This window comes from Osmerus eperlanus, chromosome 5 (assembly GCF_963692335.1).
Source record: "Osmerus eperlanus chromosome 5, fOsmEpe2.1, whole genome shotgun sequence".
Lineage (NCBI taxonomy): Eukaryota > Metazoa > Chordata > Actinopteri > Osmeriformes > Osmeridae > Osmerus > Osmerus eperlanus.
In genome coordinates this window covers 21,868,361-21,896,358 of record NC_085022.1, presented here as the reverse complement: position 1 = coordinate 21,896,358, position 27,998 = coordinate 21,868,361, and the positions used below count along the sequence as shown (strand labels likewise).

At 48.1% G+C, this 27,998-nt stretch overlaps 2 protein-coding genes across 2 annotated transcripts in view; one reads left to right on the top strand and one right to left on the bottom strand.

Moving 5' to 3' along the window:
- The first annotated feature begins 189 nt into the window (after positions 1 to 189).
- LOC134021639 (receptor-type tyrosine-protein phosphatase beta-like) lies at positions 190 to 27,936 on the top strand. The gene is made up of 32 exons (XM_062462668.1): positions 190 to 658; positions 762 to 1,038; positions 2,644 to 2,931; positions 3,183 to 3,440; positions 4,345 to 4,608; positions 4,764 to 5,021; positions 5,309 to 5,584; positions 5,952 to 6,218; positions 15,104 to 15,367; positions 15,954 to 16,217; positions 16,576 to 16,839; positions 17,124 to 17,387; positions 17,623 to 17,892; positions 18,511 to 18,774; positions 18,927 to 19,193; positions 19,406 to 19,690; positions 20,077 to 20,355; positions 20,500 to 20,649; positions 20,931 to 21,258; positions 21,519 to 21,616; positions 21,865 to 21,970; positions 23,422 to 23,502; positions 23,681 to 23,698; positions 23,817 to 23,898; positions 24,174 to 24,264; positions 24,381 to 24,457; positions 24,693 to 24,827; positions 25,089 to 25,211; positions 25,486 to 25,649; positions 25,745 to 25,880; positions 26,174 to 26,294; positions 26,870 to 27,936. Exons 1-32 carry the CDS (start codon positions 602 to 604, stop codon positions 26,890 to 26,892), a joined length of 6,099 nt encoding a protein of 2,032 aa, XP_062318652.1. The 5' UTR covers positions 190 to 601; the 3' UTR covers positions 26,893 to 27,936.
- The window catches only part of det1 (DET1 partner of COP1 E3 ubiquitin ligase), a 283,926-nt gene continuing 259,675 nt past the window's right edge, over positions 3,748 to 27,998 (bottom strand). Inside the window, exon 8 of the mRNA XM_062462674.1 lies at positions 3,748 to 3,784. The gene's annotated coding sequence lies outside the window, so the exon portion shown is untranslated. The remainder of the gene's footprint in view (positions 3,785 to 27,998) is intronic.

Genomic DNA, 27,998 nt, shown 5'->3' with positions numbered 1-27,998 from the left:
AGCTGTTCCTTTACGGTTACATAACCAAGACGTAGGCTATTATATGCAGTTAATAGTAAAATTGGTTAATCGCTGCATCCCTAGCTGCAACCCCCTCCTGGCTTCGGTCTTCAGAGAAAGTCCGAGGCAGGCAGGAAGGAAAAGAGGGTGGGGTGTCTGGGGGAGCAGAGAGACTAGGTGCTACTGTCTCACTCAAGGGAAAGTTTCAAGACCTCTTTGTGTATTTGATCTTTCAGAGAAGCACATATTAAACCTTTACTGAAATGGTGACGTTTGCGTCCCTGGGAATGGATATTATGGATAGCAGTTATTGATCACAATGCGTATTAAATCATGTAAGCGTATTTGCCATCTACCTCACCTGAATCAGGTGCTGGTACTGGCTGTAGCTGGGAGGCGGAGGTGTTCCTGCGACAGTTCTCCGCGATTTGACAGAGAATGAGATGCAGAGCTTTCATAGCGGGAGTTACTCGCATGTTCTGATAGCCTACTCCTAGTATAAATTGCAGTTTAAGAGACTGATTATGACATACGACGTTGGAATATATTTAATGTTTTTTGTTTTATTTATTAAACGGACGGATTTAAAACAGCGACCGCAATGAGATGTGCAATTCGTAAACTGATACTTTGTTTAGTAGTATGGAGCTATGTCACGGTGAGTAGGCCTAGCCTAATTACCGAGATTGTTAACCCTTTTCTTGAATAGAAAACCTAATTCCTTGCTAACCTGTAGCAATTTGTTGTTTTTTTTTCTTCAGGTTGAAACAACAGAAGTAAGCAAGTGTTCATTTAACCTGACAGAGACCAGCGCAGACACGGATTCTATTATGATCAAACTATCTACAGCTGGAGATGCATGCATCTTCACGGTGTTTTCAGAGGATAACCGCACAGAAATAACGGACTGCGATCAGTATGAAGAACATAGAAACGCTTACATCTGTGAGATAAGGGACCTCCAGCCTGGGACGTTACATCATTTTGGACTGATATCCAAGACTGACGGAGAGAGCGCCTATGTTTCAGTACGCACAGGTAAACTCTATTCTGCAATTTAACTTTGAACACAATTGTTTATTTTTCACGGTTACGTTGTTTTTGTTTCACGGTTTTCAATGTGATATATAAAAAAAATCTAATTAAGAAAACCTAATTTAAGCACGTAATAGATTTACGATTTGAATATTAAAACAATTCGAAATATAACTCAGATGTGGAACTTATGATGCTTGTTTAAGAATTGTTTAATTTATTGTGTACATTTGTGGAGCTACTTTAGCATGGCTTCCACGTTGTTTAGCTCGAGTTTAGAGGTAGATATCTCTGTGAACTGTTGTTGAGAACATTCGGCAATGAATGCAGCTTATTGAAATGGCACGTCTGCAGCACATTGCAAAAAACATTATGATAACTCTTCTATAAATTGAGTAGTTTGCTCCGAGTCTTTTGTTTTGATAAACACATTTTCAACCTATCCTCAATCAACCAACCTTAATCATATAGGAAAGTAAATTAACCCTCATAATAAAGCAGAGTTTGTTTTGGAATGCAGACTCGTGTGACGGGTATAGTGATGAATATGAGTATCCCTGAATTTGTGAGACTATAGCCTACTCGCTGCTTTAACGGTGGATGTTTGGGCAGAAGATCGATAGCGGTAATCCCCCGTCTACTTTTAACGTAACCTACGTTACACCAAAGTGATAATCTGATATTATGTGCCAGCTAAACTGTTGTCCTTCCGCCGTTTTTAACAAACAGTACTCGGTACATTGTCAAGGCCTCTAGTCCTGTCCTGCCAAGAAACGGTCTTGACCTCTCTGGCAGCTGATCTGAGTCCCGGCGCGGTTCTAATCACGCGAGGATGGAAGCGGAGGACAATGCCCTCAAGTTCTCGTCTTAAGTGTGTGTTTCCAGCCTGATGGCCTCGCTCCCCTGAGATACTTTCCGTCATGCATTGTTTCTCCGTAGCAGCGGATACAGGAGGCCTCCGACGCTTTTTGTTTTCGCGCTACAGATAGATTAGATAAAGAGCGCGCTCAAGAACCTGAGCAGTCCAAGTGCCCGAAGATTTGTTTTTGTCTTAGAAAGTGGGACTCAGAATTTCCTGGAGATCTCAACAGGAAACCGTGTGCACATTGTTTATCTTTTGTTTTATACATTTCTAAGATCATATGCAGTAGGGTATGGTTTCCTTTTCAGTGGCCCTTCCTTGACTGTTCAGGAGTAGACATTACCCTCAAGGTTGTGCTGAGTTGAAGCTCAGCAATTCGGAAGGAGTTGAAGCCATTAGTAGGAAAGGGTAAAAGTTCAACATTGAGTTGTTGGGGTCTGCTCATAGGTGCCTTTGTCTCTGTTGTTTCCTCTCCAGGCTCGCAAACTTGAGATTCATGCACAAAAATGTCACATTCTTTTAAGAAACCAAAACAATCTTATCGGCCCCCTCAATCATTGCCACCAGTGGCCTTCTGCAGGAGCACAGAGACTCTGAGATATCTCTGCATTTATTGACCCATTGTGTAAAATACAAACCTGTTTCTTCCTGATGTACATATTCCTATAAGATACAGATGTTTGATGCACTTTCCAACTGGAGTTTCAAGAATGTTTATCACAACCCTCCCTCCCTCCCTCCCTCAGACCCAGTGGGTCCAGTCAGGCTGGTGGTGGAGCAGGTCCAGTCCCAGAGCCAGCCCGGGGCCCCAGGTGTACGCGTGTCCTGGCCCCACTCCCGGGGCCAGGTGGACTGGTACGAGCTCTCCCTGAGGGACATCAACAGCGGAGTCAGCCACAGGACCAGGGTTATGGGCAGTGCTGCCCACCAGTCAGGCTTCACCTCCCTAACCCCCGGCAGCCTGTATGCCCTCACCCTGGTGGCTGTGGCTGGGAATAAGACAGCCCCACCCGTATGGGCAACTGCAGGGATAGGTGGGCATGTTTTACTCTGTGAGAGGTAATCTTGTTTACAGTTTACAGCCATCAAAGACAGGACAGAAACAGGATATGGGAAAACCCACCATGTTTAGGTTGTGAGTTTTACTGTAACTCAGGATGCAGGTCAGACGTGTGCGCAGATAAGTGTTGTTACATTGTCTAAGTACAGGTGCCTTTACACACTGATCAACCATATGCGTGTTGTATTGTCTGTACAATGTTTGACCATTTCTGTCCCCTTCCAGCTCCCTCTCCGGTCAGCGGCCTCCATCTCTCAGCCTCCTCCAGACGCCTCAGTGTTTCCTGGACGGCTGGCCCAGGGAGGAGGGACCTTTTCAGGGTCCTGCTGCGGGAGCAGGGGATCCTGGTCAGGAATGTCACCGTGGAGACCAGCATCTCGTCCTACACCCTCAGCGACCTGCTGCCTGGAACCCTGTACGAAGTTACCGTGGTGACGGAGGCAGCTGGTCTGCAGAGTTCTGTCTCCCAACGTGCTGTCACAGGTACCTGCCCCTCCCCCTTCTTGAACAGGGATGTCTGTCAGCACATTTCCTCAGCCTTTTACACTGACTTGGAATCATCCAATTGACACAAAGTATAAAAGGATAAATGTGTAGTTATTGGTGTTTTAAGGGGGGTGTTGTTCAAGCCCTAACCCTATCCCTCCACCCAAACTCAAACTGACTCTCAGGTGCTTATCCACATTGCTCACCTCGGAGCTCTTTGTTTTATTTTCCATCACTGCAACCACTTTATTACTCACTCACTCACTCACACACACACACACCCATGCATGCACATACATCCATGCCCACACGCACGTACGCACACACACACACACACAGCACTATGCTATTGTTTCCAGGATATTTCTGGCCTTTTTCTGCTCCACCCATCCTGAGTCTGCAGCTGGCTGATCTCTGTGTGTGTGTGTGTATGGCTGTGTGTGTGTATGGATGTGTGTGTGTATGGCTGTGTGTGTGTGTATGACTGTATGTGTGTATGTACTGTACAGTACTGTGCAACATTTTAGGCAGGTGTAAAAACATTCCTTAAAGTAAGAATGCTTTCAAAAATAAAAATGTTAAGAAAAGTAAATTTAGTTAAGTGATTGAACCAAAGAAAAAGGATTCTCAATTCATATTCACATTGTGTGATAATGTGTGTATGAGTTTGTATGTAAGTGTATATGTAAGGTGTACCAAAAAACTACACTAAACTATGAATTGAAAGCTACTTCAAAATAAGTTGGCTCTCTTCTACTACTTAAAAAATAAAGTTTCTTAACATTAAATTCCCTTCCTGAAATATAACTGAAATATATTTTTATTTATTATGACATCAGCACAGCCATCAGAGGGAGCGTTACACCACCTGTCCTCTCAACCAATCATATTGTCTCCCCAGTTCCTGCAGCTGTTTCTGACCTGCGATTGGACAACAACGGCAGCCTGGACACGCTGAGAGCTTCCTGGGTCAGAGGGGAAGGCGGCGTGGACTCCTACCTGGTGACTCTGTCCTCCAGGTCAGCGACCAATCAGGAGCGGCGGCTGGCGGCCAATGTCACTGAGGTTTTGTTCCAGGGTCTGACCCCTGGCACAGCCTATCAGGTGTCTGTGAGGTCAAAGATGACAGAGCACACTAAAGAGGCCAAGGTCACAGGAAGGACAGGTTAGTAGTCATTGTCATGATTATTGGAAATGTTGATCATATTTGTAGATACATTTTGGTCAAATCCCTCTGTACGTGTAAGATAAATGTGTCTGCAGAATGAAACAAGGGTTTTATCTGTAATAGTTGAGTTTGTAATTTTCTTGATGTTCCAGTGCCGGATCGTGTGACTTCCCTCTCTCTCGTGGCTCTCAGCGACGGCAAAACCCTGAAGGCCACGTGGTCGCCCCCTAGAGGCCAATGGGAGAAGTACAATGTGGTGCTGTGGAACGGCTCGCTGGCCCTGGTGAACAGGACCGTCGCCAGGCCCGCCCAGGAGTTCTCAGGACTGGTCCCGGGCAGGGCCTACCGGGTGGAGGTCAGCTCGCTGAGCGGGCTGCAGGGCCGCACCGAGCTCTGCCAGGCCAGGCTGCGTGAGTCAGCTGTGGAACTGCAGCCCTCCTTTTGTGTTTTGAGGGGAAACACGTCCACGTATGATGGGCGAATATTCCAGTGGGATAGTTTAGCCCGCTGTCATTTAAAAAATAATTTTGCTTGTCTGCGTTTTATCATGTCTTCTTCAACACAAACTGTACCTCCTGTCTCTCTCTCTCTCTGTGCAACTCTCTCCATCTCTCGCCCCCCCCCCTCTGTCTTTCCCTTTCCTTCTCTCTCTTCCCTCCTCTCTCTCCCACCACCCCCCTTTCTCCCTCCATCCCAGCTCCCAGGCCCGTCCAGCAGCTGGTGGTCCGTCACAGTGACGAGACGTCCCTGAGTGTGTTATGGAGTCGCCCAGCAGGGGAGTGGGACGGGTACACTGTGCTACTGAAGCCCAGGGCCGCCGGCCCGGGTGGAGCTAACACCCAGACCAGAATGCTCGCCTGGGATGCCAGGGAGTGCACGTTTAACGTCCTCACACCTGGCCGGCGCTATGAGATCACCGTGGCGACCAGGAGTGGCAACTTGAGCGTGTCTGCGGCCGTGACGGGACATACCAGTGAGTCGTCGGTTTCTGAGGGCAGGAAATTCCAACTGATGTCTGGTGCTGAGACCTCTGTTTATAATGTGTGAGGGGTAGAGCTGGGTATCATTTGACACGATGGGTAGAGCTGGGTAACATTTGAAACGATGGGTAGAGCTGGGTATCACTTAACACGATGGGTAGAGCTGGGTATCATTTGACACGTTATGCTGTGTCCCCTGGGTTACTGACAACACATCTCAGAGTCTGCCCTCCCTCTACTCCTCTCCCCTCCTCCACGCCCCCCCCCCTCCTCTCCCCTCTCTCCTCCTCTGCCCCCCCTCCTCTCCCCTCTCTCCTCCTCCCCCCCCCACCTCCTCTCCCCTCCCTCCCTCCTCTCCAGCTCCCGCCCAGGTGGCCCAGCTGCAGGTGAGTAACGGGGGCAGCACAGACAGCCTGCAGACCCAGTGGCAGCGCGCCGCAGGAGAGCTGGACTCCTACCGCATCCTGCTGGTCCTGGACAGCAGCGTGATCAAGAACGAGAGCGCGGCAGGCCCCACCAGCTCCTACAGCTTCGGGGGTTTGAAGCCTGGCGCCCTCTACAGGGTGGTGGTGACTACCGTCAGGGCCGGGCTGACCTCCCGGCAGACTGTGGCGGAGGGCCGCACAGGTAGGGAGGGTCACCTATTTCTGTTTATATGTTCACAGAGTATTTTTTTTTTTGTATGTGTGTGTTGTTTATTTAGTTCTTTTTTCTGCACTGGTTTTGGGCGGTATTGAGCGTTTTGTGATGTTTGGGGATGTTGGGTCAGAAAGGACACATGGACATGGTACTTTATTGTGATATTGACCAAAATAAATGGTCGGTTCCAATAACATTGTTGAGTGATAGAGCGTCAACCGGTCTGTATTTGAGACAGCCAGGATACTGTGCAGAACTCTGGAATTTGTCTGGAATGTACAGGAAGTCAGGACTACATCAGACATGTCAAGGCCTTTCTTTCAAAGAGCCAGCCCTTCCGGTCGGTGAGGAAGAGGATGGTGACCCCGTGTGTGTCCAGCTCATATGCAGTACCGTCAGCTCACAGGAAACATCTAGTTTCTCACGAACATCGATTAGCTTTAGGAAATACCAAAAGGCTTATGTCCTAATACATTTAACAGTGAACCTTTTACCTGTTCAATACATTTCTTAGGTTTCGTGAGTACGAACATAACATAACAACCCTATTTACAATTTGTTTTTGTGTGAAATTACTCTTTATTAAATCGTCTCTGCAACTTCAGCTGTTGTGGAGGACCCATCTTTTGTAGGTTTGCTCCTACATTCATTCGTTTCTTTTCATGTCATTCATTCATTTCATGTCATTCATTCATTTCATGTCATTCATTCATTCATTTCATTTTCTGAAGTAAAGGATTCAGTTATTTGTTGCCTTTTCCTTTTCTGCATTCTGTTCTTTCACCAGCCCAATCATTACAGCCAGAAGGTTGTGGTCATCTGACCTAATCACTGGAGAAAAAAACGTCCAAGTTTGCTTTCTTCTCGAGCTGAACTTCTACTAGTATACCACACATACCACTAGGGGGCACTAGCTGTATATGAGGACATGGTAATCTACCACTAGGTGGCGCTAGCTATTCTTGAGACTGGTAGCCTACTACTTAGTGGATTTAGGCCAGTTTGTGTACAAAGTGGTACATGGCTTTGGACGAGTCTTACCTGAAATCACCCAATCTGCATCAGATGAAGATGCTGTCTGTCGCTTCATATTCAGGTTTCTCCATCTTCTGCTCCCTTCCTTGCCTCTCCTCCTTGGTTAGATTGTTTTCCAGATCCTTTTTTCTGTCTTCTGACTGCTGGTGGTTCTCTTTAACCCTCTCGTCTTTTTCTTTCCTCTTTCTCTTTCTCTCTATCTCTCTCTCTCTTCTTTTCTTTTCACTTGGATTGATTTTGCACCTTTGCATTAGGGTCAACTTTCTTTCTTAATGAAATTGTAAACCATCTCTTTCTTTGCTCATCCTTATGTCTTTACCAATGAGCTTCTGCCTTTCTTTCTCTATATTTTTCTCTTGCTCTTTCTTTCTTTTCTCCTGACTCTCTTTTTGTTTTCTTTCCTTCTCCAGGTTTTGTTGTTGTTAGTCTTTTTATCTCCCGCCTCCTCTTTCACAAGTTTTGCTTTTCTCCTCCTTCCTATGTGTTTTTTTTTTTTTTTTTTTAAGAAAGAAAGAAAAATCATCCTGTTTTTCCTCCATTTTCTCATTCTCCCCTCTCTGGCTCAGTCCTTCTTCCTTTATCTCCCCCATCTTCCGTATTCCTCTCCTTCCTCAACATTTCTATCCTTCTCTCTTCCACATTCATCTTTATTTCTTTCAATAACTTCCTCCTTCCTAGGTTTTTTCCCCTTCACCTTGTTCCTCCGTATCATTACTCTTTCCACCTCTTTGTTATTCTTTTGCACCTTTACATTGGGGCGATTGTATTTTTCGAAAATAACAAAGTAAACCAAGACTTTCGTTTTTCCATCCACCTTCTTAACTTTTGTTCTTCCTCCCATCCATCCTCCCACTCCTCTTGTTTTCTACGCTTCTCCAGGTTCCTCGCCTCTTCTTTCGCTCGCCTTTTCTCTCGTTCATTCTTTATTTGTTCCTCTCTCTCTTTTTGTTTTCTTTCCTTCTCCAGCTTCTTCGCTATTTCTTTTGCTCGCTTTTTCTCTTGTTCGTTCTTTATTTGTTCCTCTCTCTCTCTGTGTTTTCTTTCCTTCTCCAGGAACTGTGTTCTTGCTTCTTTATCTCTTTGCTCTGCCTCCTTCTTCCTCAATTCTTTTTTCTCCTCCTCCTCCTTTCTACATTTTTCAACATCTTTTTCATCCATCAGTTTTTCTTCCTTTCTGTCTGACCTATGTTTTCCTTCCATTTTCATCTTCAACCATTTTTCAATCTCGTTATCCTCTCTCTTTCTCCGGCGTTCTTCCTTTTCCTCCTCCATCTTCCTCTGTATTCCTCTCCTTCTCGTTTCCTCCCTCAGCAACATTGCTATCCTTCTGTTTTCCACATCCATCTTTATTTGTTTCATAAACTCTCTCTCCTTCCTGTGTTTTTCGGCCCTTTCCTCCGCCTTGTTCCTCTGTATAATTTTCCTGATTTCATCCTCTTTCTTCTTACGACGTATCTTTTCCCATTTCTCCTCCTCTTTCTTAAATCTTTTTTCAGCTTTCTCCTCCTTCTTCCTAAGTTTTTCTTTCTTATCTTCCTCCTCCTTCTGCCGTTTTTGTTCTCTTTTCTCCTCCTCCTTTTTAAGTTTTTCTTTCTTTTTCTCCTCCTCCTTCTGTCGTTTTTGGTCTCTTTTCTCTTCATCCGTCGGTTGTTTTTGTTCTTTTTTCTCATCCTTTTTAAGTTTTTCTTTCTTATCTTCCTCCTTCTGTCGTTTTTGTTCTCCTTTCTCCTCCTTAAGTTTTTCTATCTTTCTCTCCGTCGGTTGTTTTTGTTCTTTTTTCTCCTCCGGTTTTTCTTCAGTTTTCTCTTCCTCCTTCCTAAGTTTTTCTTTCTTTACCTCCTCTTCCTTCATGCGTTTTTCCTCTTTTTCTTTTTTCTCCTTTTCTTCCTTTCTAAGTTTTTCTTCTCTTTTCTCCTCCTCCTTCCTACGTTTTTCTTTCCTTACTGCCTCCTCCTTTCTAAGTTTTTCCTCCTTTTCTTCCTCCTTTCTACGTTTTGCTTCCTTTTTCTCTTCTTCCTTTCTACATTTTTCCATCATTTCTGCATTCTCCTTCCTAAGTTTTTCCGCCTGCTTCTTTTGAAGTTTTCCCTCCTTTTCCTCCACCTCTTTCCTATGTTTTTCCTCCCTTTTCTCCTCCTCCATTTTCAGTTTGTCTGCCTTCTCTCTTTTTTTCCTCTCTTCCGTTTTCTTTCTTCTCTCTTTTTCCGTCTTCCGTCCTTCCTCCGCTTTTAGTTGCTCCTCCTTTAATTTCTCCATCGCCGTGTGTCGCAAGCACTTTATCCGTTCCTTCCCCCTTTGTTTCTCTCTCTCCATTTTCTCGCTCTCCTCTGTCAGCCTTTCTTCATACTCCATCTGCAGGGTCCTTATCTTCTCGTCCAGTCTGGATTTGTCAGCCTTCTTTGCTTCCTCCATGGTCTTCTCCAAATTACTCAGCCGTTCGTTTTCCTTCTTTACCTCTTGGTGAAATTCTCTTTGAAGACGAAGGATTCTCAACGGAACAGCCCTTCGAAGAAAACAGGTTTTTATGAGTTTCCCTTCACTTGCCTTCGTGGTATCTGGAGGAGCCAGGAGACTGACAACCTTCTGCTCTTCCGTTTGTGTATCATCTGAGATGGGTGTTTGTGTATCATCTGGGCTGGGTGTTTGTGTATCATCTGGGCTGGGTTGTCCTGTTGTCTTCTGCAGCTGCTCACACCTCCGCTCCATCTCCTTTTCCAAAACCTTGAGTAACTCGGCCAGATTCCTCTCCCTCTCTTCCATCAGTACCTTCAGCCTTTCCTCCCACCTCCTCCCGATCTCATCCTGCTCCTCTCGCAAGTCACGCTCCGTGGACTTGACTTCCTGCCTGTCTGGATCTGTGCCTGCCCCAGAGCCAGACATGTCGCACCCGGGCAGAGATGCCAGACTCTGGGAGCGAGGAGTGGCTGGCTTAGGGCCCGGGGAAGAGAGGAACTTCTTCCTTCGACGGCGGGGAGTGGCTGGCAGTGGCCTGCTGATCTGCTCATCCTGCTCCTCTTGTAAGCCCCGTTCTGTGGACTTGAATTCCTGCCTGCCCGGATCTTTGTCTGCCTCAGAGCCAGACGTGTCGCACTGCAGTATGCCGCATGCTCTAGACCCGGGCAGAGATGCCGGACTCGGGGAGCGAGAAGTGGCCAACTTAGGGCCTGGGGAAGAGAGGAACTTCTTCCTTCGACGGCGGGGAGTGGGTGGCAGTGGTCTGCTGAACTGCTCCTCTTGTAAGCCACGTTCTGTGGACTTGACTTCCTGTCTGTCTGGATCTGTGTCTGCCTCACAGCCAGACATGTTGCACTGCAGTATGCTGCATGCTCTAGACCTGGGCAGAGATGCCGGACTCTGGGAGCGAGGAGTGGCCGACTTAGGGCCCGAGAGTACCTTCTTCCTCGGACGGCGAGGAGTGGGTGGCAGTGGTCTGCTGATCTGCTCCTCTTGTAAGCCCCGTTCCGTGGACTTGACTTCCTGCCTGCCTGGATCTGTGTCTGCCTCAGAGCCAGACATGTTGCACCCGGGCAGAGATGCACGACTCGGGGAGCGAGGAGTGGCCGATTTAGAACCCAGGGAAGAGAGGAACTTCTTCCTTCGACGGCGGGGAGTGGGTGGCAGTGGTCTGCTGAACTGCTCCTCTTGTAAGCCACGTTCTGTGGACTTGACTTCCTGTCTGTCTGGATCTGTGCCTACCTCAGAGCCAGACATGTCACACTGCAGTATGCTGCATGCTCTAGACCCGGGCAGAGATGCCGGACTCAGGGAGCGAGGAGTGGCCGACTTAGGGCTCGGGGAAGAGAGGAACTTCTTCCTTCGACGGCAGGGAGTGGGTGGCAGTGGTCTGCTGAACTGCTCCTCTTGTAAGCCACCATCCCTGGACATGAATTCCTGCCTGCCTGGATCTGTGTCTGCCTCACAGCCAGACATGTCGCACTGCAGTATGCTGCATGATCTAGACCCGGGCAGAGATGCCGGACTCTGGGAGCGAGGAGTGGCCAACTTAGGGCCCGAGAGTACCTTCTTCCTCGGACGGCGAGGAGTGGGTGGCAGTGGTCTGCTGAACTGCTGATCCTGCTCCTCTTGTAAGCCACGTTCTGTGGACTTGACTTCCTGCCGGCCTAGATCTGTGTCTGCCTCACAGCCAGACATGTCGCACTGCAGTATGCTGCATGCTCTAGACCCGGGCAGAGATGCCGGACTCAGGGAGCGAGGAGTGGCCGACTTAGGGCTCGGGAAAGAGAGGAACTTCTTCCTTCGACGGCGGGGAGTGGGTGGCAGTGGTCTGCTGAACTGCTCCTCTTGTAAGCCACCATCCGTGGACATGAATTCCTGCCTGCCTGGATCTGTGTCTGCCTCACAGTCAGACATGTCGCACTGCAGTATGCTGCATGATCTAGACCCGGGCAGAGATGCCGGACTCTGGGAGCGAGGAGTGGCCAACTTAGGGCCCGAGAGTACCTTCTTCCTTGGACGGCGAGGAGTGGGTGGCAGTGGTCTGCTGAACTGCTGATCCTGCTCCTCTTGTAAGCCACGTTCTGTGGACTTGACTTCCTGCCAGCCTAGATCTGTGTCTGCCTCAGAGCCAGACATGTCGTACTGCATTATGCTGCATGCTCTAGATCCGGGCAAAGATGCCGGACTCGGGGAGCGAGGAGTGGCCAACTTAGGGCTCGGGGAAGAGAGGAACTTCTTCCTTCGACGGAGGGGAGTGGGTGGCAGTGGTCTGCTGATCTGCTCATCCTGCTCCTCTTGTAAGCCACGTTCCGTGGAGTTGACTTCCTGCCTGCCCGGATCTGTGTCTGCCTCAGGCCCACACATGACACACTGCAGTATGCTGCATGCTCTAGACCCCGGCAGAGATGCACCACTCGGGGAGAGAGGAGTGGCCGACTTAGGGCCCGGGGAAGAGAGGATCTTCTTCCTCGAACGGCGGGGAGTGGGTGGCAGTGGTCTGCTGATCTGCTGCTCCAGAGGAACCCCAGAGTTGTTAGCAGTCAGGGAGGTTATTTTGGTCTGTTCCAAACCTGGAAGTCTGCCTGGCAGGACCTTCACTGTGGGGCTTTCACCTTTCTCCAAGACCTCAGACTCCAACCCTGGATCACTCTGTTAGATGAATACATGGGAACATTAGAATACAGTAAAACTGGATTTCTTCCTTTGGCTTACATAAAAAAATACATGATCTTATTCACCGCATACAGTCAGTCTATGTTCGTTCTATACATTCATTAAAACCTCAAAGTGAATTAATTAATTCATGCACAACCCCTAAATGTTAAAATAATAACTGCATGTCCACTAAGCATTGTCCTCAACATTATTGGATGCAAATAAGTGAACCATCTAATGAAAACATCAAAAGCCGGCCAAAAAATCAAGCAAATCGTAAATAATCTTTAGACCTATCGTCCTTACCTTTTTGGACATCCTCCACAGACGCCTCATTTCCTGTGAGAGAGTCTTGGAGATGTCCTCCACCTTGTCCACCAGCTGACTCTGGGTCTGGTCTCCCTGTCGTGTGACCTGTCTCCCAAGGTCCCTCGCCAAGTCATCCAGCTTCTCCTCCAGGTCTCTGATGGCCTGCTCAGGGTCTCCCGCCTCCATCCATTCCTTATGGAAACCTTTTCGCCCCAGAATCTTAGACTCCAAGAGCTCATGGTCTCGCTGCAGTTTCTGCAAAGTCTCAGACACTGTTTTTATGTGGCTTTGGAAGCCAGGAATGTCACATTTGCATGTGTGTAGCTGCGGATGAGATGAGACAAATACACCTTTTTGTAAGCTGACATTGATAGAAAATACAGCAATATTAATACATTGATTGTCTAGATTTGGATGAAAATCAATGTTGTGCTTACTAGCGGTTTCCGTTTCCAGAAAGGAAAAGGCATGATGACCTCCTTCTGGGTTTCAGGTTGACCCCCTCTGAAAAGGCAAAACAGAAGTAAAAATCTTGCAATTATAACCTGTAAATCTTAGCGTTTGAAACCACCAATCAAATATACACACATCAGGATTCCTCCAAAATGTCAGCAATGAAGATAGTATTTAGTTAACCACTTTCTAAGAAGACCACCTCAAACAGTATGTCTTATTCTGCTGTCTGTAATACGGATTACTGCTGTCAACTCTACACTCAATACTAGTTATTAGTATGACGAAGTTGGTGATGTTTATTTTATCGAATAAGGATTGTGACGTCTCATTGCATTTTTCTTGTCTGAGCAGATCCAATTGACCTTTCGCAAAAGCCCGGCCCACCTTAGTTATCGTTGTTAACCCGTTAAGATTTGCTTTTTTTTGTATAGCGGGTACTACTAAACTTGCTAGCTGCATATTATTAGTATGACGAAGTTGCTGATGTCGATTGTATCGGAATAATGACTTAGACGTAATTGCAGTTTTCTTGTGTCTGAGCAAACTGCGCAAGCCCTCTCTGTAGGCCTACCTAAATTGATAAGCCCTAACATGCCTGACAAAGTTTAACTCGACAAAGTCTCTCAAATTGGCCTAGCTAGAGGTGTATGCTTCTAAATTTAAATAAGATGTGAGATTAATAAATATTGGTTTTGAACGCTCAAATTGAAGTTATAGAAAACGTAACGTTCGCCAAATCCGGCATCCTTTCATCACGTTGAGATTAAACAGGCGTATTTCAAGTGATACAGTATTGACTTTTTGCTCTAAATATCTATTTTTGTCTAAGGAAATATCAACATTTCGTTTCCAACATAGGCCAACCATTTAAATGTCAAAGTACTCACCTGAATTGAAGTCCGCTGTGATGAAGAACGATATATAGAAAGACAGCTATAGCGTTTGAACACGAAAACCTCGTCTATGTAATGGATAGGATTATGCAGGGACAGAAAGTTAACGCGCCTCTGACCAAATGCTTAGAATTTTGTAATTATATGTGTTTGCATGCCATTATGACGTAATAACAGTTGCATCACGAATCTGAACGGGTAAATAACATTTATAATATATTAATGTTATTATAACGATATTTTCAACGATGGCCAGGGTACAGAACGAATAGTAAAAAATATATGAAATAAAGCATAAACAATAAAAATACACAAAGGCCTTTACGAGTACGATTTTTTTTTTTCGAAACATAGCCCTAGACGTCCAATATTAAAAACCAAGTGAGTTCCTGCACCGGTGATAGCAGGATCATAGAAGTCCGAGTAAATTAATGAACTGTTGTGCGCAATATTAGTTGGCCTCAAATATTTCAGGGGTTTCTCGTTTAATTAAAAGCTACTAAACAACACAATAGCACATCGGTGTTGTTTGTGCCAGGGGAGTGGTATTTACGTGAGAGTTGTAGCCTACAACGTGTAGTTCTAAAGTTGTGCTAAAGGCCTTCGTGTACGTTTGAGAGATGGCGGAACAATTGGCAATCGGTTTGGGGAATTTGAATAAAGTGCAGACCAATCTACCGTACAAGTCTGAGGTCCACAACATGATGTAGCCGACAGAAGCCTGACTGGAGGGTTTAGTTTGAAAGCAGGAGGGGTTTCTACAGTGTTTGGTGGTGACGGAGAGAATTCAGACCTGACAAATTGATTATTAGTGACAACAATTACAAAGTGCTTTAAGTTATTGTTACCCCCAGTCCTAACTCTTCTCTCTCTCTCCTGTCCCCCATCACCCCCCCAGTCCTACCTCTTCTCTCTCTCTCCTGTCCCCCATCACCCCCCCAGTCCTACCTCTTCTCTCTCTCTCCTCTCCCCCATCTCCCCCCAGTCCTACCTCTTCTCTCTCTCTCCTGTCCCCCATCACCCCCCAGTCCTAACTCTTATAATGACGCTTCCTTCCTTCTCTCCCAGTCCCGGCAGCGGTTGGCGAGGTCACTGTCAGCAACAACGGTCGTATGGACTTCCTCAGCGTGTCCTGGCGTCCCGCCCCGGGCGAGGTGGACAGCTACCTGGTCACCCTGAGAGACCGGGAGAGGACGGTGCACACACTGGCCGTGTCCAAGACCAGCCCGTCATGCGTGTTCAGCTCACTGGTCTCCGGTCGTCTCTACGACATCTCCATCGCGTCCCGCAGCGGTGCCTATGAGAACCACACGGTCGTGCAGGAGCGCACACGTAGGTCTTCTGCCGTCGCAGGCGTCACATGTAGACCTGTAGCACGTCACATGACCTGTAGCACGTCACATGACCTGTAGAACGTCACATGACCTGTAGCACGTCACATTGCCTGTAGAACGTCACATGAACTGTAGCATGTCACATGACCTGTAGCAGACTTTTTTCATCTGAAGTGAGGGTAGCAAATAGTGCTTGTGGAAAGTACTGCAGTGAATCAAGGATCAGAAGTGGATAGTTCTATTATTTCAGTGGTCAGAGTCATCTCTCTAATTACTTCCTCACCTCTCTAATCACCTTCCTCACCTCTCTAATCACCATCCTCACCTCTCTAACCACTTCCTCACCTCTCTAACCACTTCCTCATCTCTCTAACCACTTCCTCACCTCTCTAACCACTTCCTCATCTCTCTAACCACTTCCTCACCTCTCTAACCACTTCCTCATCTCTCTAACCACTTCCTCACCTCTTTAATCACTTCTTCACCTCTCTAACCACTTCCTCATCTCTCTAACCACTTCCTCACCTCTCTAACCACTTCCTCACCTCTTTAACCACTTCCTCACCTCTCTCATCACCCTCCAGAGCCGTCCAGTGTGCAGAGTCCTACAGCGATCCACTCTGCCCGTGACGACTACCTGAAGGTGTACTGGCGGCATGCGGCGGGGGACTTCGACCACTACCAGGTGGTCATCAAGCACAACAACGTGTTCCACCAGAACCAGACGGTGCAGAAGACCCAGAACGAGTGTGTGTTCAACGGGCTGGTGCCGGGCCGGCTGTACACGGTGGTGGTGAGCACCTGGAGCGGGCAGTACGAGACCAGCGTCTCCACCCACGGACGCACCTGTGAGTCACACGGAGCGCCTGGTTGTGTTTCTGGTGTGGGCTTGTTTTCCAGCCTGGTTGTGTTTCTGGTGTGGGTTTGTTTTCCAGCCTGGTTGTGTTTCAGACTGTCATTTAAGCAGAACAGTGCTTTTCAAATCCAGATCCAAATCACATTACCTGACATTTTCTTCACTTAGCAGATGCTTTAATCCAAAGCGACATACAAATGGTTGAACCTATCAATCAGGAAATTAAGTTATAGCACACGTGTTTGTTGAGTGAACCATCACAAATAAACACGACTCAAGGGCATGATTTAAATTTGACATGTCGACACATGAACTTCGACCTCTGTAACCTTCCGGGTTTCCCGCTCCAGTCCCGGCGGCGGTGAGGGCTCTGGCGCTGGCGGGCCGCGGCACGGAGGAGCTGCGTGTGACGTGGTTGCCTCCGCCCGGCGATGTGGATCACTACGAGGTGCAGCTCCTCTTCAACGACATGAAGGTGTTCCCTCCTCTCACACTGGGCAGCGCGTCCGGGGAGTGCCTGCTCTCCTCGCTCACGCCCGGGCGCCTCTACAAGATCCACGTCTCCACCTTCAGCGGGCCCAATCAGAGGGCTCAGTTCATAGAGGGCCGGACAGGTAGATGCCCCTCAGCTGACCCTCAGCTGACCCTCAGCTGACCCAGCCTTCTTGCTGTATTGCTGGGGAGGGATGTGGAGCTTTGGGGGGATGGACTCGGCTTGTTGAACCTTGCTGACCTTCTGAAAAGCAGCTTATTCAGGTTGAGTGTCATCCAAGTTTAAATCCTAACAGCAGTGACAAACACGGGCAGAGTGTCAACAATAGAAACATGTCCTCATAACATCCTAAAAAGCAGAGAGCAAACCAGTATTGTGGTGGAAATGATGCATGTTCCTCTCCAGTCCCCAGCAAGGTGAAGAACATCCATGTGAGTAACGGCGGTCAGAGCAGCAGTCTGCGGGCCAGCTGGACGCCAGGACGCGGGGACGTGGACAGCTTCCTGGTCTCTCTCCAGCAGGGGGCGCGCCGGCTGGAGTCCAGGCCCATCCAGAAGCACCAGAACCAGCTGGGCTTCAGCTCCCTGCAGCCTGGGCAGATCTACAGCATCACCGTAGTGTCCCTCAGCGGGGAGCTCAACAACAGCCTCACAGCCAACGCACGCACCGGTAGGCGCCATGATGTCATTAAAGAAGACTGAGTAGATTTCAAGTATCTTTAAATGTAAATCGATGTAATCTAATCTCTTCAAGTGGCAGACAGGTGGAGATTTGAACCTGGGACCTCTTGGTTTTCAGTTAAATACTCTACCACTGAGCTACACCCATCCACCATGCCGTAACTAAAATAACCAATCACCAACCCTCTACTAGTTCTTATATATCTCCCTCCCTCCCCCTCCAGTCCCCTCGGCAGTGACAGGTCTCCAGGTAGACAACCTCCACAGCTGTAGCAGTCTGCAGGTGAGCTGGGAGGAGGCTCGAGGCGTTGCCGAGGGTTACATCCTGCAGCTCCTGGAGGAGAGGGGCGGGCTGGTGGCTAACTCCTCCCAGGCCGCCAGCGCCACCCAGTACCGCTTCCACGGCCTCACGCCGGGCAGGAAGTACCGGGTCCTGGTCCAGACCGCCAGCGGAGACGTGCACAGCGAGGGCGTCCACGCAGACGCTCGCACACGTAAGACACACCTCTCACACACACGTAAGACAAGCCTCTCAGGAACACGTAAGACACGCCTCTCAGGCCCACGTAAGACACGCCTCTCAGGCCCACGTAAGACACGCCTCTCAGGCCCACGTAAGACACGCCTCTCAGGCCCACGTAAGACACGCCTCTCAGGCACACGTAAGACACGCCTCTCAGGCACACGTAAGACACGCCTCTCAGGCCCACGTAAGACACGCCTCTCAGGCACACGTAAGACACGCCTCTCAGGCCCACGTAAGACACGCCTCTCAGGCACACGTAAGACACGCTTCTCAGGCACACGTAAGACACGCCTCTCAGGCACACGTAAGACACGCCTCTCAGGCACACGTAAGACACGCCTCTCAGGCCCACGTAAGACACGCCTCTCAGGCGGAGGAACAGCGCTGCTGGATGTTCACATCTGAGTGATACACAGTGCTCCACGTGTAGTGTGGCACCTTTGTGTACATTCAACTGTTTGTTGGACTTTTGGTCAAATGTATGTGTTGAGAAAATGTGAAGTTGAGAAGCAGTTATATTTTATGGTGAGAAAACCATAACATATAAGAGAACCTTTTTCAATGAAAGATTATTTTCCCTCCTCAGGTCCCGCAGCTGTGACAGAGCTGTCCATCCAGACCACCACCACTAGCAGTCTGTCATTCCGCTGGTCTCCACCCGAGGGCGAGTTTGAGGGCTACGATGTGTTCCTGTACGCCGGGGATGACAGCCTCCATGACCGGCGCAGCGGTCTTCCCAGCATGCTGCGCTGCTCCTTCCTGGGGCTCACGCCTGGCACCCCCTACAGGCTGGTGGTGCTCACGCGCAGCGGAGAGCAGACCAACGACTCTGCCATCTGGGCCAGGACCAGTATGCATGTTCCCTCATTCATTCTGACCTCCCCCATTAAGTGAATGTAGATTAAACAACCCCTCCCTGACATCTCCGCTCCTCCCCCTCTCTCTATTCTCCTCCCCCCTCTCTCTATTCTCCCCCTCCTCTCCCCCCCTCCTTCCATCCAGTCCCCGCTGCAGTCACCTCCCTACAGGCGAGGAGCCTCAACCAATCAGAGGCCCTGCAGGTGAGCTGGGAGCGTGCGGAGGGTGACGTCAGTGGCTACCTGCTGTCCCTCTACAACCCCGACGGCTCCCAGCAGGCCGAGCAGCATCTGGGGTCAGAGGTCACGCAGCACGTGTTCCCACAGCTGGTTCCAGGACGTCTCTACAGCACCGTCGTGCTCACGCACAGTGGGGAGCTGTCCAACAGGGCCGACGCCATGGGCAGGACCAGTGAGACTCACACGTTACTCACTTAGCAGACACTCAGTTTAACTGTAGAACTGGTGTTTATCTGTAGTACTGGAGTGTTTAACTGTAGTACTGGAGTGTTTAACAGTAAAACTGGAGTGTTTAACTGGTACTGTAGTACTGTACTGTGTAACTGTGTAACTGTCATGCCCTCCTCACCCCACCCTCCTCACCCTCCTCCTTCTCCCCCACAGCCCCCAGACCCCCGTCGTCGCTGACCTTCGGAGGGGTCACCAACACTTCCCTGGAGGTGACCTGGAGCGGCCCTCTGGGGTCGGACTACGATGACTTCCTGCTGCTGTGGGACCCGAGGGACCAGCTGGCGGTGATCAACCCCTACCATACCCGCACCTCCGGCAGCAGGATACTGCGGGGCCTGTACCCCGGCCGGCTGTACCGCTTCAGCCTGCAGAGCGTCAGCGGGGGGGCCGGGGGGAGCCCTGCCTACAGCCTCGCCATCCACAAGAGCATCCGCACCAGTAGGTGGCACCAGCGGTGCTGTTAAAACTGGGGAGGTGATCTGCTGTAGTGGGGTGGTTCCTTTTGTGGATGTTCCTAGTATTTACCAGGATTAAAACAAACAAGCTCCAAGTAATAGTATAATAATAGTATGATGCTAGTAGTATAATAATATTATACAATATTAGCCTTCCCTAGACACTTTCTCTTTAATAGATGATTGTCTAAAACCAGTCCGGAACCTATGTTGCTGTGTAACTCTGCCCTCCTGCTGCCCCCCTTCTGCCCCCCTTCTGCCCTCCTGCTGCCCCCCTTCTGCCCCCCTTCTGCCCCCCTGCTGCCCCCCTTCTGCCCTCCTGCTGCCCCCCTTCTGCCCCCCTTCTGCCCCCCTGCTGCCCCCCTCCAGAGCCGGAGCGTGTGCAGAGCCTCCACTGTCGTCCCCAGAGCTCCACCTCCATCTCCTGCTCCTGGGCGCCCCCGGAGGCCGATTATGACTCCTACACCATCGAGTGTCTCCACCGAGATTCCCGCACGCTGGTGTACTCCCGCCGCACCGGCAGAGACACCGCCGTCTACCACATCACCCAGCTGGACCCCCACAAACGCTACACCGTCTCCGTCAAGGCCATCTCCGACAGCATGACCAGCGACGCCTCCGAGGACAGCGTGGTCACCATGATCGATCGTGAGAAGGGGGGGGACTGTGTGTGTGGTTATGTTGAGGATAGATAAAGTCATCTATAGTATAGTCCCACAGCTGTGCTTTACTTTACCGTGACTGTGACTGTGTGTGTGTGTGTGTGTGTGTGCGTGCGTGTGTGTTGTTCAGGCCCGCCCCTGCCTTCCCTCTCTGCTCGTGTTAGTGACAGCTCTGCCCTGGTCACTAAGTCCTCCATCTTCTTCAAGTTCAACTGCAGCTGGTTCAGCGACGTCAACGGAGCCGTCAAGTTTTTCACAGTGATAGTGGCCGAGTCTGACGGTACTGAAGCTACGCAGCTCTAACACACACACACACACACACACACACAGCAAGCTCTAACACCCACACACACACACACACACACACAGCAAGCTCTAACACACACACACACAAACACACACACACAGCAAGCTCTAACACACACACAGCAAGCTCTAACACACACACACAGCAAGTTCTAACACACACACACAGAATACACGCACACTTTTCACAATACACTGAGGTGAATGTTTTGCGTGACAGGATATGAGGCGTTTTGTTCTGTCTTGTGAGTCCAGATAGTGAGACCCTGCAGCCAGAGCAGCAGCACCCCATGCCCTCCTATCCGGAGTACCGCTCCAACAGCTCCATCACGGCCTACCAGACCAGCTACTTTCCTAGCCACTGTGCCCAGGGTCCTGACAGCGCCACCCAGAGCCTGGAGGTCAACCTGGGCACCGGCATGGACAGTCTGGGAGGGCCCTGCGACCGCACACACAACCAGGGCCAGAGCCAGGGCCTTGACCTAGGCCAAGACCAGGGCCAGGACCAGGACCAGGGCCAGGACCAGGAGAAAGGCTTGAACCCATTCTGTGATGGACCTCTTAAACCCAAAACCCCATACAGGTAGAGGAGGTTCAATTATGTTAATGTTCGTTTTATATATATGCACATCAACATGTTTTTTTCAGGCTTCCACAACTGAATAACCTTCTCAGTCCACATCTGCAGTGTTTGTACGCTGCTGTGGTCTCTGCTAAATGAGTAACACATATGGTGAACATGGAGGTGTAGCTGTGTGTAGACAGACTGTGTGAACATGGAGGTGTGTGTTGACAGACTGTGTGAACATGGAGGTGTGTGTTGACAGACTGTGTGTCCCTCAGGCTCAGCGTGCGTGCCTTCACCCAGCTGGACGAGGATCAGCACGGCTCTCCTCTCTACACAGACACCTTCCTCTCCCTCCCCCTCGTCACCGAAGCAGGTGCGATGCTCCTCGCTTTGATGTGGAACAGGACGGAGATAGATGGATGGAAAGATGGTCACGCTGGGATTTTCACCCTAGATAGTTCTCTGCAACTTTTTTACATTAGGGTTATATTACCTACCATGTAACTACAGCAGCCCTTGACATTAAGTTTATTAAGTCTATTACAGTTATAGTAACTAGCATGTAGACGCATGGTGGATAATGTGACCTTGCCTAACCCTCCCAGTGTGTGTCCTCCCCAGAGCCTCTGACTGGTGTGATCGAGGGCATCAGTGCCGGCATGTTCCTGGTGGCCATGATGGTGGCCATCACAGCTCTGCTCATCTGTAGACAGAAGGCTCACAAAGTGTAAGCATCTCCCAATATACACCATTGATTAGAAAGATTCTGTCTGGTGTTCTGTGTTCTGTCTGATGTTCTGGTGTTCTGTCTGGTGTTCTGTGTTGTGTCTGGTGTTCTGTGTTCTGTCTGATGTTCTGGTGTTCTGTCTGATGTTCTGTGTTGTGTCTGGTGTTGTGTCTGGTGTTCTGTGTTGTGTCTGGTGTTCTGTGTTGTGTCTGGTGTTCTGTCCGGTGTTCTGTGTTGTGTCTGGTGTTCTGTGTTGTGTCTGGTGTTCTGTGTTGTGTCTGGTGTTCTGTGTTGTGTCTGGTGTTCTGTGTTGTGTCTGGTGTTCTGTCCGGTGTTCTGTGTTGTGTCTGGTGTTCTGTGTTGTGTCTGGTGTTCTGTGTTCTGTCTGATGTTCTGTGTTCTGTCCGGTGTTCTGTGTTGTGTCTGGTGTTCTGTGTTGTGTCTGGTGTTCTGTGTTGTGTCTGGTGTTCTGTCCGGTGTTCTGTGTTGTGTCTGGTGTTCTGTGTTGTGTCTGGTGTTCTGTGTTGTGTCTGGTGTTCTGTCCGGTGTTCTGTGTTGTGTCTGGTGTTCTGTGTTGTGTCTGGTGTTCTGTGTTCTGTCTGGTGTTCTGTCCGGTGTTCTGTGTTGTGTCTGGTGTTCTGTGTTGTGTCTGGTGTTCTGTGTTCTGTCTGATGTTCTGTGTTCTGTCCGGTGTTCTGTGTTGTGTCTGGTGTTCTGTGTTGTGTCTGGTGTTCTGTCCGGTGTTCTGTGTTGTGTCTGGTGTTCTGTGTTGTGTCTGGTGTTCTGTGTTCTGTCTGGTGTTGTGTCTGGTGTTCTGTGTTCTGTCTGGTGTTGTGTCTGGTGTTCTGTGTTGTGTCTGGTGTTCTGTGTTCTGTCTGGTGTTGTGTCTGGTGTTCTGTGTTCTGTCTGGTGTTGTGTCTGGTGTTCTGTGTTGTGTCTGGTGTTCTGTGTTCTGTCTGGTGTTGTGTCTGGTGTTCTGTGTTCTGTCTGGTGTTGTGTCTGGTGTTCTGTGTTGTGTCTGGTGTTCTGTGTTGTGTCTGGTGTTCTGTGTTGTGTCTGGTGTTCTGTGTTGTGTCTGGTGTTCTGTGTTGTGTCTGGTGTTCTGTCCGGTGTTCTGTGTTGTGTCTGGTGTTCTGTGTTCTGTCTGGTGTTGTGTCTGGTGTTCTGTGTTGTGTCTGGTGTTCTGTGTTCTGTCTGGTGTTGTGTCTGATGTTCTGTCCGGTGTTCTGTGTTGTGTCTGGTGTTCTGTGTTGTGTCTGGTGTTCTGTGTTGTGTCTGGTGTTCTGTGTTGTGTCTGGTGTTCTGTGTTGTGTCTGGTGTTCTGTGTTGTGTCTGGTGTTCTGTGTTGTGTCTGGTGTTCTGTGTTGTGTCTGGTGTTCTGTGTTGTGTCTGGTGTTCTGTGTTGTGTCTGGTGTTCTGTGTTGTGTCTGGTGTTCTGTGTTCTCCTGCAGGAGTCTTCAGGAGAGGCCAGTGGTCCACATGAGCATGAGGAGTGAGAGATCCTCCTCCGGGGTGCACATGGGGGTCAGGGGGTAAGACACGGAACATACCTGCTTAGACACGGATTCAGAGACACAATAATAATCATAATAATGCATTTTAATTGTTTAGTGAGCTCTTCATTGTAAAGGCAATCTCAGGGTGCTAAAGTAAAAAAGAATAGAAATTAGTGTACTGAAACCAGTTCTTCTTCATCCCACTTGATTTCAGCAATCGACGCATTTCAAGGTATGTTTAGAGATGCTTGCTTTAGTTTCTGCTTGTTTTCACAGTTCTTTTTATTTTGCCGTGTTTGTCTGGTTGGTTTTGCCATTGGCTGTTTCTCTCTGTTTCCTCCCCTCTGTAGCCCCATCAAGACCCTGCACTTTGAGTCTCACTACAGCAAACTGCAGGCCGACTCCAACTACCTGCTTTCTGAGGAGTACGAGGTACCTATCAAGGACTTGTCTGTGCTCAAATACTAAAAGCCCTAAATATGAACTCCCCCCCCCCCCTCCCCCCCCAAAATAATATATTATTATGTGTGTTTTTCAGAAAAAATATAAGGTTAGGGTTAGTGTTAGGGATAACTAAATAACATGTAGAAACTCTACATGCATGTTTACAACAGTGAGGCTTGTGTTCTGTATTTGACACTTCATATACGCACTGCCTGGATGTTGCTTTTACCACATGAATAAGATCTCCATGTGTGAATGAGCAGGATCTGAAGGAAGTGGGACGCAACCAGCCTCTGGACACGGCCCTGCTCCCAGAGAACCGGGGGAAGAACCGCTACAACAACATCCTTCCCTGTGAGTAGACGACAGCTGGAACTCTCAAGGCAGTGAAGTGCGTCCAGCTCTAGGCGAGGTAACGACATCATCCATCCCTCCATGTTTGTTTTATATGATCTTCCACGTGTGTGCAGACGATTCGACGCGTGTGAAGCTGTCGTACGTGGATGATGACCCTTGCTCAGACTACATCAACGCCAGCTACATTCCTGTGAGTGGATCATGAGACGCAAATGAGATACACTTTGACTTTCCATTTAATTTAAGTTCGATTCATTTAGCGGACACTATAATGTGACATACAAACACTGCATTGGGAAAGTACAGCGGGAAATGAAGGATCAGAAGTGCATGGTTTAAACTGCCTTTTTTGTTAACATGAAGGATGCCGAAAATGTGATTTTCACTTGCATGACCGTATCTAAGAGGTACTTTTTAACCTTCAGGGTAACAACTTCCGAAGGGAGTACATAGCCACGCAGGGTCCTCTCCCAGGGACCAAAGACGACTTCTGGAAAATGGTGTGGGAGCAAAACGTCCACAACATCGTCATGGTGACGCAGTGTGTGGAGAAAGGCAGGGTGGGTATTTCCAGTGGCAGCTATTTTGTCTACAGTTATTTTCTCCACATCATAACACGACACGATCTAGTGTTTGGTCGACCGATCAAAGTATTACAGTACATGACCCTGTATAGGCACACATGGCCCGGTAGAGATTTCTCTAACCCTGGAGAGAGATACAACATGGTGGGTGTTAGCTGGTAGGAATGGGGGGCACGGGGGGCACGGGGGGCACGGGGGGCAGGTCCCTGACGGTGTTTCTGTCTCTGCCCGTTGCAGGTGAAGTGTGACCACTACTGGCCGTTCGACCTGGACCCTCTGTACTACGGTGACCTCATCGTGCAAATGCTGTCTGAGTCGGTCCTGCCAGAGTGGACCATCCGCGAGTTCAAGATCTGCAGCGTGAGATTCAGTTACCTTCTGATTTACATTCTTTCAGCTACACTATGATTTACTGCCCTTTTTTGTTATTATTACACATTGATTGCAATTCTTTCATCAAGCCATTGGAAAACATTTCCGCTTTCATAAAACAGTGACGCTATACAAAACACAACTGTTCAACTTACGATAACAGAATAACAAAAGCTTTAGCGCCTCATATCACCAGCCAACCCCATATACTATTTAAATAGGGATGGCTCCACCTTACTGGTACATGTGTGTCTGTGTTCAGGAGGAGCAGCTGAGTTTTTCCAGGGTGGTGCGTCAGTTTCACTACACCGTGTGGCCCGATCACGGGGTCCCAGAGACTACCCAGTCACTCATCCAGTTCGTCAGGACAGTCCGCGACTACATCAACAGGACTCCTGGTGCTGGGGCCACCGTGGTCCACTGCAGGTGGGTGGGTGGTTGTGGAAAAAAACACTACAAAGTGATGAAACTATATTAAATGACACATGCCTCTTGTTTTCTCTATACATTTTCTCCCCCAGTGCTGGTGTGGGCCGAACAGGAACCTTCATCAGTCTGGATCGAGTTCTACAGCAGATGGAGACAAAGGACACAGTGGATCTATATGGGGCGGTGTTTGACCTGCGCCTACACCGCTCTCACATGGTGCAGACTGAGGTCAGAGGCCCAGGACTCAAGAAGTGTGTGTGTGTGTGTGCGTGTGTGCGTGCGTGCGTGTGTGTGTAAGGGCTCTCTTCCCTAGTCCCAGAGTGTATGTGTATTTTGTGCATGCATATCATGGATAATTCTGTGTAATGACCTGTTGTGTCATTATATGGCCCGTGTGTTCATATATTGGTGTGTGTGTTCATAGACGTGTGTTCATATATTGGTGTGTGTGTGTATTCATAGGCGTGTGTTCACATGATGCTGTGTATGTTTACATGAGGAGTGTGTGTTCCCCTGCACAGTGCCAGTACGCGTACCTTCACCAGTGTGTCAGAGACGTGCTCAGAGCGAGGAAACTACGGAATGAGCAGGAGAATCCTCTCTACCCGATCTATGAGAACGTGAACCCAGACCACCAGAGAGGTAAACCGCTGATCATGTTGCCCTCCAGTAACCACTGATGCTGATCAGAGCCCCTATCTTCTCTAAGTCATTGTTGAGACATAAGACTCGACCACATGTCAAAGCAAGTGTTAAAGGCAGGGTAGGTCCTTTTTGCGAAAGTAGCAGTTTTGGCTTGTTTGAAATTATCTAACCAGAAATGTCCCACCCCCTCCCTTGAAAGCCACTCCCCCACACATGAACACGCTGCCTGAGGTAGATAAACAGGCGAGTGGCCCGTCATGTTTATCACAGTCCTGCGACGGCCACAGATATCAGATATATTTTTATTTTACTGTCAGAGTATTTGATTTATTGATCGCTATAAGTTTATTTCAGTAAAAAATTAAATTCTCAAAAACATTACCTACCCTGCCTTTAATTGTATCGAGAACAACATGAACTAACTTTTGACCAAATGTCCAGTTTCTGCTTGGGAAGGCAGCACCCCGTATCTGCGCATTGCATGAATAACAAAGAAAACTCCACAGAGTTTAAACAAGTTAACACTTACTGTAGAGAGTAAACTCACCATATTTTTTTTCTTCGACCCTCAGATATGGTGTGCACCAGACGTTAAAGATTGTATATGGACTACTAAGGGAGAAAGTGTCTAAACATGACACATGTTTGTAACATGTTTCGCACTACAGGGATATATGGCAAATTTATTTTTCTACCATTTTTATTTTTATTTTTAAGACCAATGTTAAAACTCCAATAGGTAACATTATACATTATATTCTTATTTGAAAAACAGAGCCCTCCATTTTCCCATGCTTTCCTCCAGTTTGAGTTTGATTGTCAGTGGTTTTTACAGATTAAAGGAAGAAAGCTCATTGAAGGGGATTGGCTGGAAAGTAGCGGGCTGCTGTAAATTATTAATTTAGATTCCAATGGCGCTGAGCTGTTAGTCAGCCCTCGGAGGGCCTGAATAACTTGCACAATATGTTAAAAGAACATAAAACTTTAATTTTTTTATTGAAAAGTCTTTACCTATTGTACTTTTAACAGAAACACCTGGGAAATTATATTAGAAACTATATTATTTAATTATAACAGAATGTTTAATGTAACACAATTGTATATACTTGCTACATTCTTTTATGTTTGGGTGTTTGTATAAATGCTTTATATTTTCACAATGCGCTTTTGTACACAGCATTTAAAATTATTATAAGAAAACTGGCTCACTCAGACTAAGTAATACGTTTTAGTTTTTTTTACATTATACAAAAAATTACATGAGATTTGAGAACGTTGAAATTATGTTTTAACTCATGTATGGATATTACTACAGACTTGATACATATTTTGTAGGTAGCGATAGCTGCTTAAAAAATGTAAAGGAGCAGATTTTATTACAAAAATTTGTTTTATTTTTTACCATTTGGGTATTACTTTGTGTATATGAGTTCTGTATGGTATTGTCTCATAGTATCAGTGTGTAGGCTTCTTATCATAAACATCTATTTACCTGCCTAAACATGACTGCGATAGTAATTGTAAGGAATGCACGACGGATTCTGTGAATCATAACCCAACCCATAGTATCGTATAGTTCACTTTATTCCCTATATGTTGTTTGAGTCTTTCAATAAAGTAAACGAATTAATTTAACTTACATCCATTTCTATTATTATTTTGAGTGACTCTATTAACTCTGCTATATTGTATTATGTCCCC